Source organism: Bidens hawaiensis, unplaced genomic scaffold (assembly GCF_021521415.1).
Source record: "Bidens hawaiensis isolate Kalapana, Puna unplaced genomic scaffold, B.hawaiensis_p1.1 tig00002307_1, whole genome shotgun sequence".
NCBI lineage: Eukaryota > Viridiplantae > Streptophyta > Magnoliopsida > Asterales > Asteraceae > Bidens > Bidens hawaiensis.
This window is the reverse complement of record NW_027491124.1, coordinates 2,452,450-2,463,257: the sequence shown is the minus strand read 5'-3', so window position 1 is coordinate 2,463,257 and position 10,808 is coordinate 2,452,450. Positions and strand designations below refer to the sequence as shown.

At 32.7% G+C, this 10,808-nt stretch overlaps 1 protein-coding gene across 1 annotated transcript; it reads left to right on the top strand.

Annotated features, from left to right (window-relative positions):
- Positions 1-966: 966 nt before the first annotated feature.
- On the top strand, positions 967-8,523 carry LOC143616963 (cysteine-rich receptor-like protein kinase 15). The gene is made up of 7 exons (XM_077089654.1): positions 967-1,780; positions 5,929-6,078; positions 6,192-6,322; positions 6,577-6,787; positions 7,089-7,326; positions 7,750-7,900; positions 8,048-8,523. Exons 1-7 carry the CDS (start codon positions 967-969, stop codon positions 8,420-8,422), a joined length of 2,070 nt encoding a protein of 689 aa, XP_076945769.1. The 3' UTR covers positions 8,423-8,523.
- Positions 8,524-10,808: the final 2,285 nt, after the last annotated feature.

Below are 10,808 nucleotides of genomic sequence, written 5' to 3'. Positions count from 1 at the left end.
TATTTACCATTCTAACGGATATATAAATCAGGAGGAGACAATACGTGTTGTACTCTTTTTCCCTTGGCTATGGTTTTGTCTCACTGGGTTACCTAACAAGGTTTTTAACGAGGCGGCATCTCTAAGCGTATGAAGTTGATAACCAGGGGGGTATTATGAATTATTATTGTGGTTATCAATACCTAATATAGATTAGGCTTTTTCGCCTAGTTATTTTTTCTTATATATACATCTTATTGTAATTCATTATCATACATATAAAATTGGATGTGACTCAATGGTAGAGCACTCACTTTACTAGTGAGAGGTAGGGGTTCAAACCTTATTATCACTAATTTATATGGGAGATAAGAGGGATGACCCTGGCTTGCCAGGGTGTTTGAGTCATGATCTCACCCGGTTTTACCTGCTCCTTGCTGTTGTACCGTTTGGTGGGCGTAAGGGTCGGGTTTTATCTGGGGAATCCCTCAATAGGTGGACCGCTAGGGGCTCCGTCCGGACTCGTGGCCGGCTCGGGCTACCTTTAGCCAGTGGAGGCCGCATACGAAGCACCCGGTATTACTTAGTTAGTCGTTCAAAAAAAAATTATATTACATATATAATTAATGAAATCTCCATCATTCTCTCCGGATCTCTTTCTCTTGATCTTTTTGTTAATTGGCTAGTTTCAAAACAAAATTCAATTCTCCTACTATTTAATGGTTAATGTGGTTTTTTTTATTTATGTTCAGACCTTGCTTTTGACATAGTCAACATAGATGACTTGAATTTATTATCCAACTCCTAAAATGCCCTGGTTTCTCCACCACAAAGAGTACGTTTTGGGTTATGGGTTCTGTTTGATTTCATAATTTGTATTCAAAATTCTTCTGACCTGGTCAATATAGAAGAAATATTTGTATACTATTTATTATCTAACTCCTTAAATATCTTGCATCTCATCTCTCTCTTCCATCAAAGGAAAACATGCTCAAACTGTTGTTACGGTTGTTATCTTTTATTTTCATACACTTAATCCTTACCACCACCACTTCAACTCAACCTGACTTCCTCTCTTACTTCTGCGAAAACGCGGCTAACTATACCGTAAACAGTAGGTACCAAAGAAATCTTGACACCACCCTCTCCGCCCTCCCCACCACCAACAACGGCTACGGTTTCTACAACCTCTCCACCGGCCAAGGCAATGATACGGTCAACTCGGTCGCCCTTTGTCGAGGCGACGTCAACCCTGACGTGTGTCGGAGTTGTCTTAATGACTCCATTGTTAAGTTGCCTCAAGTCTGCCCTAACCAAAAAGAAGCCATAGGATACTATGACTACTGCTTGGTGAAATACTCAAACGAGATAATACTGAGAAGCACACGAATAAAGATTTATGTGGCTCTGGGTAACCCCCAGAATGCTACGAATATTGATCGGTTCAATGGTGCTTTGCGGCCACTCTTGAGGAATCTGAGAGGTAACGCGTCTGCAGGCGGTTCTCTACGGAAATTTGCCAGCGGGAGCACTAATGGTCCAGATTTGTCAACTATCTACGGGCTTGCGCAGTGTACTCCAGACTTATCTGACATGCAGTGTGATACTTGCTTGGAGGATGCTATCCGTCAGATTTCGAATATGTATTATGGTAGAATTGGAGCAAGAATGCTTCTGCCTATGTGTAATTTTAGATATGAGTCGTATCGGTTTTTTAACCAGACGGCTCCAGTCATCGCACCATCACCACCACCAATTTTGCAGCCATCTCCGCCAGTTGCTCGACCTTCACCTCCACCAGGTATGAATTGTGTATATTTTCTTTGCACCGATCGAGTTAAAGCGACAATCGTTTACTTTGACTTATTGACTAGACAACGACTGAATTAAAGGTTCTTGGTTGGCCTACGCAGTTACGTCCTAGTCTAAGTTTGATTAATAACAGGAAAGAATTAATATTCAAAATAAACAACTCTAAAAGGATGTGGGGCTACTATTTCTTACGCGTCTCAACCATCACCGTCTATAATAAACAGTGACAAGTATGGTAATTGTAAAATACTAGAAAATATTTATATTTGTAAAATAATAAAGTAATTTTGAATAAAAGACAATAATAAACTAAGAAAGCTAGTATCATCATTTTATAAACATATATATGAGTTGTAATAACTCGCGTGCTGCACCAGGTTTGTGCAATAGAAAAATAAACCTCAGGTTGCAATAGAAAAATAAACATCTGACCATCTACACATCTTAATGTTACTTAATACACACACGAAAAGAAAAATAATATCACACCTAACGTTAGTAACTAAAAAGTCATAACATAGCACTTAAAAAAAATCTCAAAATACGAATCAAATTACTCAAGCTTAGACCTTCCTTCGTCGTGGCTGCAACACAGGTTGCTATGCCAACATCGGAGTGCTATCATAGCTTAGATTGAAGATTTAAGAGACAAACCGAGGACAACATAATGTACCTCCTGTTGTCGCTTCCATAGACAGTCGAAAATGGCATCATCACAAATACACCGACACGATAACAACTAGCAGCAAAACACCACCACTAGGGGTGTTCATATTTCGATTTGCATTCAAAACATTCGAAATTCAATTCGAATTCGATAATTAAGATTCGAATTCAATTCGATTCATATTCGAGTATATAAATCGAATACAAATAGAATATGGATTTATGTTTTATTATTCGATTCGATTCAAAATTCGAATTCGAATTCAAATTATATATATATATATATATATATATATATATATATATATGGGATGGTTCAAGAGAGAAATGAGATTACTGTGTTAAATGCAAGAAATGAAAACGGACCACTAGTTTTATTTTAGGTTTTAAATGCTTAAAGATAAATGGGGAAAGTATTAATGCATTCTCTCTATTCAATTAATATAACTAATCAAATTATTATAATTAGAAAATATTAAGAATTACTTATTTTTATAACTTATTTTCTCTCTCTTCAATTTTTATCCTACACAAGTACAATTTATTCATACATTAAAATTTCTTTTATCCAAAACCAATTTCTTGCAACTCAATATATTAATATCCATCAACACGTAGTTACATTGTGATGAATAGTACAAAAAACTATTTTACACGTGTTTGCATTAAATATCAACAAAAGAGTAAACAACCTACAACATATAACCTGCATCTGTTTTAAGAATAAGAAAACATATAACCTACACACGAAAAACATATGACCAACACACAAAATTCAGCATCAATAAACTACACACTCACACGAAAACGTATAACATACACACGAAAAACATATAATCTACACTCGAAAATTTTATCCTACATAAATACAATTTATTCATACATTAAATTTTTTTTTTCTATCCAAAACCAATTTCTTTCAACTCAATATATCAATATACATCAACACGTATAAAATTTGATGAATAATACAAAAAACTATCTTACATATGTTAGCATTAAATGTCAATAAAAAATATACATCCTACACAAAAACATATAACATATGCTTGTTCTAAGAATAAGAAAACATATAACCTACACACGTATATGATATATGTATCTTTATCTAGTTTATATAATTGTCGATGTCAAATTACATATGTAAGTTATATACTTTTTTGTATATCGTATGTTTTTATTGCTTAAAACAAGTGTAGGTTATATAATTTTGTGTATGTTGTATATTTATTGTTTATATTTAATGGACACATTTGTATGATATTTTTTTATTATTATTTATCACTATAATTTTTCTAAGTATATCAATTGAAAAAAAATATTATGTTTTGATATTATTGTTAAAAATTACGTGTTGATATATGCTAATAAATTGAGTGGAAATAAATTGTTTTTTTAATAAAAAGAAATAGTATTATATGAATAAATTGTATTTTTTTTTGGATAAATGAAGAGGGGGTAAATAAATTATATATAAAACTAAATTAGTGTTTTTATGTTTTTAATTATTGTAGTTAAATTAGTTAGGTATATTAATTAGAGAGAGATTTATTATTGTTATATTAGTTGTATTAGAGAGAATGCATTTATTGTTGCATTTACATTTTTTTCATTTCTTTTTAAACATTTAAAACCTAAAATAAAACTAGTGGCACATATTCATTTCTTTCATTTCTCGTAGTAATCTCATTTCTCTCTTGAACTTAAACCTATATTATATATATATATATATATATATATAGGGAAAGGATCAACAGAGAACTCCTCCGTAGAGAGAGAACTAGAGAACTAATAAACAAATATTTTTAATTTAATTAAAAAAATATTTTTAAAATTTTTTTTCTTTCATCCTTCTTATATGTTGTTATTTTTAACTAGAAAAAAAACATAAAAATAAAAAAATTAAAAAATTATAAAAAAAAACTCGTTGTAGTGCACATATGCAATAATCGACTTTTTTTTTACTTCATATGCGCATTAGTGTGTATTTTGATATGTGCAATACTGTTGAATAGCATATATGCAATTGTTTGTATTGTATTAGTGCAATAGTGTTATACTATATACAAAAAAAATCGATATAGTGCATATGTGCATTACTGCATTAGTATTGTATTACGTATATGTGATAGTGTGTATTGCATATAATTGTTGGTGTTGTATTTGCATGTATTCATTAGTATGTATTGTATAATGCAATTGTGTTGTATTATATGCAATAAAATATTATTGTATATATGTAATACACATTAGTGCACATATGCACTACATCGACCGTTTTTTTAAGAGCAATATCATCTTATTAGAAAGAGGAAAGAAAAAAAATCACAAAATATTTTTTAAAAAAAAAGTTAAAAATAATTTTGTATTAGTTCTCTAGTTCTCTCATTTAGAGGAGTTCTCTCTAGATCCTACCCATATATATATATAATTATTTTTTAATTTGTGTCAGTTCCATAAATAATAATTTTCATTACAAATTAATTAAGCCCAGTAGGCCATATTGCTATATCTTAGCCAATAGTAATAAGGGTGTTATTGACGTCTTGTTTTAAATATTTTGAATTTTAGACTATTTGTACTTTAATTTTGAACTTATTATCATGTGGCATTGTAGCTACTATAAATGTATATGTTTGTTTTGCAATTATGATTATGTTTTCAAAGTTTTTGGCATAGATAAACTTGAATCAGATCAAATTTATTCGAATTCAAATCGAACTTATTCGAATCGAGTTTCAAATACGAATTCGAATCGAGTTTTGAATTGGGCATATAATACGAATACGAATCGAATAGTTCAACTTTTAATCGAATATGAATAGTGGAGAAAAATAATTATTCGGAGTATTCGATTCGATTTAACTTGAAAATTTGTTATTCGATTCGATGGACACCCCTAACCACCACCACCACTCTATCAAACCACCGCTTGCGGCCGCCATCATCCTCAGCAACCAACAGCAAAACACTACCAAGCCACCATAGCATCACCGCCTAACCACCACCACCCCAACTTTGGCATACGACTTCCTGCCACCACCACCATCACGTTTCCGTGACGCTTAACTACTAGTCTAAGATCTCTCCACCACCATCACGTGGTATTGTACCATCAAATCGAACTTATTCGAATTCTAATTTCAAATACGAATTTCGAATTGGGCATATAATATGAATTCGAATCGAATAGTTCAACTTTTTATTAAATACGAATGCTGAAAAAAAATAATTATTTGGATTATTCGATTCAATTTAAATTAAAAATTCATTATTCGATTCGATGAACACCCCTAACCACCGCCACTCTATCAAACTACCGCATGCAGCCGCCATCGTCCTCAACAACCAACAGCAAAACACTACCAAGCCACTTGTTGTACTCTACTCTATTTGCAAAAAGTTTGATTTAGTAGTTTCAAGTGTTCAAACTAAACATAGTTTATCACTAACATATTTTAGTTTTTGCAGGCAAAAAGAATAATACGACAAGAACTGTGATAATCGTAACAATTATTGTGATAGTCACAGTCATAATAATTGCTTCACTTTGTATCATAATGAGATTCAGGAAGAAGAAAGAACAAATGACTTCCTCTCCAGCCCCTCAAAGTATTCAGAGTAAGTTCTCAAGTTAGAATTTATAGTTGGAACTAAGAAAAACTGGTATATAAGTTATCATATAAATGACAACGTTTCTAAAGTGACTTCTTACTCGCCTTACTTTCTACTAGCTGACACGACAACTATCGATATTGGCACCGCCGAATCTTTGCAGTACGACTTTAGTACTGTGAAAGCAGCAACAAATGACTTTTCTGAAGAAAACAAGCTCGGGAGAGGTGGTTTTGGAACGGTTTACAAGGTATGAATTTGTTAGTTAACTTACAACGAGTACATTATTTGGAGGTACTTTATTCTACTCTTTTAAAAATAAATGAAGAATGATGAAACTTAACCTCTTAACTATCATAAGTGTTAAAAAGCTCAAATATATTATACCTTATTTATAAAGGTGTATAAACAACAGTGCAGAAATATCATATTTGTACGTTGTAACAACTATGAATCTTTAAATAATTAAGCAATGTTATATGCTGTCATATGATATACACATAGGGTATTCTCGGTGAAGGGGACCATATAGCAGTAAAGAGGCTAGCATTGGATTCTGGACAAGGTGACACTGAATTCAAGAATGAGGTGTTGCTGATGGCGAAACTTCAGCATCGTAATTTAGTCCGGTTGATAGGCTTCAGCATAGAAGGAAGCGAACGACTTCTCATTTATGAGTTCATGCCAAATGCAAGCCTTGATCAGTTTCTATTTGGTATGTTCTTAAGAACACATATCCTTTCAAATACGACAAGTTGCATTGAACAGGAAGGGAAAAAATCAACTAAATAGCAGTCATATACTGGGGTTGGATATTGTAATTTATTAGCAAATTTGGCCATATTATCAACCAAATGCAAGATTTGATAGGTTTACAGTCTCATAGTATTACAAAGAGCATCATAACAATCTAAAAACTCCGTAACAAAAATGACGCTCGATCAATTTAATTTTATAATGTGGATAGAAGATGACGTTTAGTTGGACTAATACATGATATATGATATGGCTTGTAGATCCAGATAAACGTGTAGATCTTGATTGGGAAAAACGTTACAGTATAATTAAAGGAATTGCAAAGGGACTATTATACCTTCACGAAGATTCTCGTCTAAAGATCATTCATCGTGATATGAAGGCAAGCAATGTTTTGTTAGATGCACAAATGACCCCCAAAATAGCAGATTTTGGTATGGCAAGATTGTTTAAAAATGAGGAAACTCAAGCTGACACAAGCCGAATTGTTGGGACCTAGTAAGTACATTTTATTTAAATCTTATTTTTTTTAACTATAACTCATGAACCATTACGATTTTTTCAAAGTTGTGACTACAAATACAACCATCCTTTAAAATTTTTTTTTTTGACAAGTGTACGTTGCAAGTTTAATCGTCTAAGGTGGCTTTCTTAAAATATATTCTTAATAGTAAAAAATAAAAATGAAAAAACAAAAATAACAGTCATTTTTAAAAGCCAGTAATTAACTCCAAACGTATTATGAGGGGCCAATTTAAGTGGTGTACAATCGTTGTTTCAAGTTTCAACGATACATCATTTTCTCATGATCGTCATGTTGTACTAATGGTTTCATTCAGTATATATGTAACCGACTAAGCGTGTTTGAGGGTATGTGTCTGTATAAAGAAAATGCTAACCTTTTCATGTGTATGATTATAGCGGTTATATGGCGCCTGAATATGCCATGCATGGCCAATTCTCAGTAAAGTCTGATGTCTTTAGCTATGGGGTGCTAGTACTAGAGATGGTTACAGGCCAAAAGAATCAATGTTTTCAAAGCAAAGAAAGCGTTGAGGATCTTCTTAGCTTTGTAAGTATTCTCGCTTTCTAAGAAGTATGGAACAACACATATACAACACAAGAATCATATTATATTTGAGGATATATAGTCAATTAATCATTTTATATTCTATCTGTAGTATACGAATCCTTGAAATAAGTTGTTAATATCTTTTAGGCATGGAAAAGCTGGCGAAATGGAACAACATCAGATATAATAGATCCCGCACTGAAGACAGGATCCGGTTCATTACGTGACATTATTAGAAGCATCCACATTGGGTTATTATGTGTCCAAGAAAATGTTAATGATAGGCCAACTATGGCTTCAGTTGTGCTTATGCTTAATAGCTTCTCTATCACACTTCCGGTACCAACAAAACCTGCATTTTTTGTACGCAGTACCATTGATCCTGAAATGCCACTCCTACAAGAGTTCAGTTCTTCGACAGAGAGTAGTGATTTAGGGAAGCCAAAAATATCCAAATCTAGATCCAGATCTTCTCAATATTCAGTAAATGAAGTTTCAATATCTGAATTTGGTCCTCGATAGGCGCCTAGAATGCCCTTGATATGCTACACATAGACCAGATGGTTTTCAGTGAACAAACACTATTTGACTTAATAATTTAAACTAGTTTCTAGGTTTGTGTATTATACGTTTTAAATAAATGTAATCTTACATATTTCGTGATAAAAAACCTTAAGTATCGCAGGGTTGAATAAACTTGTGTGCTAAAAAGAAGAAAAATTATGAAGTACTCCAATGACTAAGGAGCTAATAACCGAAGATGCAGTTTATAACAAGGAGAAAGTGAATATGGGGCTATTGCATATCTAAGTTAGATGTGAAACCCATCAGAACTACGTAGTTTTGATTTAATAACTCTAAAATTAATTTAATCATTTTTCCTGCTCATAATTACCTTCATTATTTTTGGATACTTTTCCTTTTTTTTCATGGGATCCCACATCAATATCGAATTATATTGCTTGTGTCTGTGTTCCATTTTTTGTGATAATTGTGTATTTAAACTTTTTTTTGTTGAAGTTATTCGCTAAAACTGATGGGTTCCGTTCAGGCAATTTATTTTTGTAGCTTCAATCAAAATCAAAAGTAAATGTTTACACACATTAGAACTTGTTGATATTTTCAATTTTCATGATTTCTTAGAATAGAACAAAAATGAAGTCTGGAAAATATGTAATTCATGTATGATAATTGTAACATTTCGGGTTTTCCGTATTCTTATTTGTATTCGTTTTATCGATTTGCGAACGTTATTAGGATTTTTATCATAATAATATGAAGCATTTATAAGTATTAATGATTTGCATGTTTATTTTATACCCTTTACATTTTCCATAATGTTCATTTCTTGTTTTAACAAAAAAATGTTCAATAATAAACCACATTTCAAACTACAAGGGTCTAACTTGTCAAAAACCAAAAATCTCCCTCCTTGGGTCGGGGCGCCGCGCGGCGGCATCACCATAGATTGGCCATGACACATCTGATCAGCTTGTTTGTTTGTTAAGCCTTCTTAGTTCGTTTTTAGCATGTAAATTGCTTATTTTAGGACTAAATCGAGTAAATTAAGCCCCATTAAAGGATTATAACCAAGATACTTGTCCATGCTCATTTCCCCTTGGCAAAGAACGAATTTTACTGGTTATTATATTGATTTCGTCATTAAATGCTTATTCGGTTTCTTAAACGAGTGAAATCACCATATTTGGTTCGTTTTTGTGTTTCCTATATAAACAAGACATATTTTCCTCTGCAATAATTTCCCTAAACCCTAATTATATCTTCTCCAGCCGTCACTCATCTCTGCCCATCATAAACTTCTTCGGTTTTGCCTTATTGTTTGAAGATACAAGCCTTGAAGGTTGACTTTTCTTATATATCGACCTTTGACTCTTCTTTTTGGTTGATTCTTTCACTTTCTGGGTAAGTTGTAAACTGTAAAATCGTTTATACGTATTCACTAGTCAATAACCTTCTATCAATTTCCATGGTCGAGGGTGTTGACTGGTCAATTTGATTAAAACCCGTTAAAGGCCAAAACAGTCAACAAGTTTGTCTATCCGTTTTCTCATGCTTCTGGTCAGAACCGACGTTCGATCTAGAAGACTTTTATTCTCCTAACGAAATTTTAAGGCTATTGACCAAAACCCGACTTCCGACTCGCTGCTCGGATTCAAGTCAGTACCGACTCGCTTAAATCTTTAATTTAACATAACCGGAGTTCTAGACATCCGTTTGGAATAATTCCAGCGGCATTAAGTTCATTTTTACTCATATTTTCTATTCTCAAAGTTTCAGGTTCAGTTGGTTTGTTTCGTTCGATGCGTTAGTGGACGACTTGCTTAATTATTAACTCGTTTATTATTATATTTATTCACTTGCCTTCGATTTAAGGTGAGTTTTATCATTCCCCTATTTTACTCAATTTTCACAAGTTTTTGGGGACATATGCGTATTATCCGTGTTTCGATTTATCTATATATCTCAAAATAGCAAACGTGTAATTTTGTGTGATCTATCAAATATACTTGCTACATGCTTACTTGTTTACTTTATCACATTTGAAGAAGTCCAACATATTTTCATTTATAGTATGATCATACTATTGACCCACGCCTGATTCTCTTGGCAATGGTCTTGTTACTTGCTCATGGTTGACCAACGCCCGATTCGCTTGGTTATCATCAATTGATACCTTATTTGCTCATGGTTTGATTTATTTACCGCATCTTATTACGTTTTGCTAATTTCATATAATATTATTATATCATTGCAAAACTAGTGATAATCTCACTCAACTTTATGTTGACAAACTCTATTGTATTTTCTACGCATATGTAGGTTATCGATTGACTTGAAGATTGAAGTTTTGGAAACTTAGTAAACACCTTAGGGTTTAATGAAGACA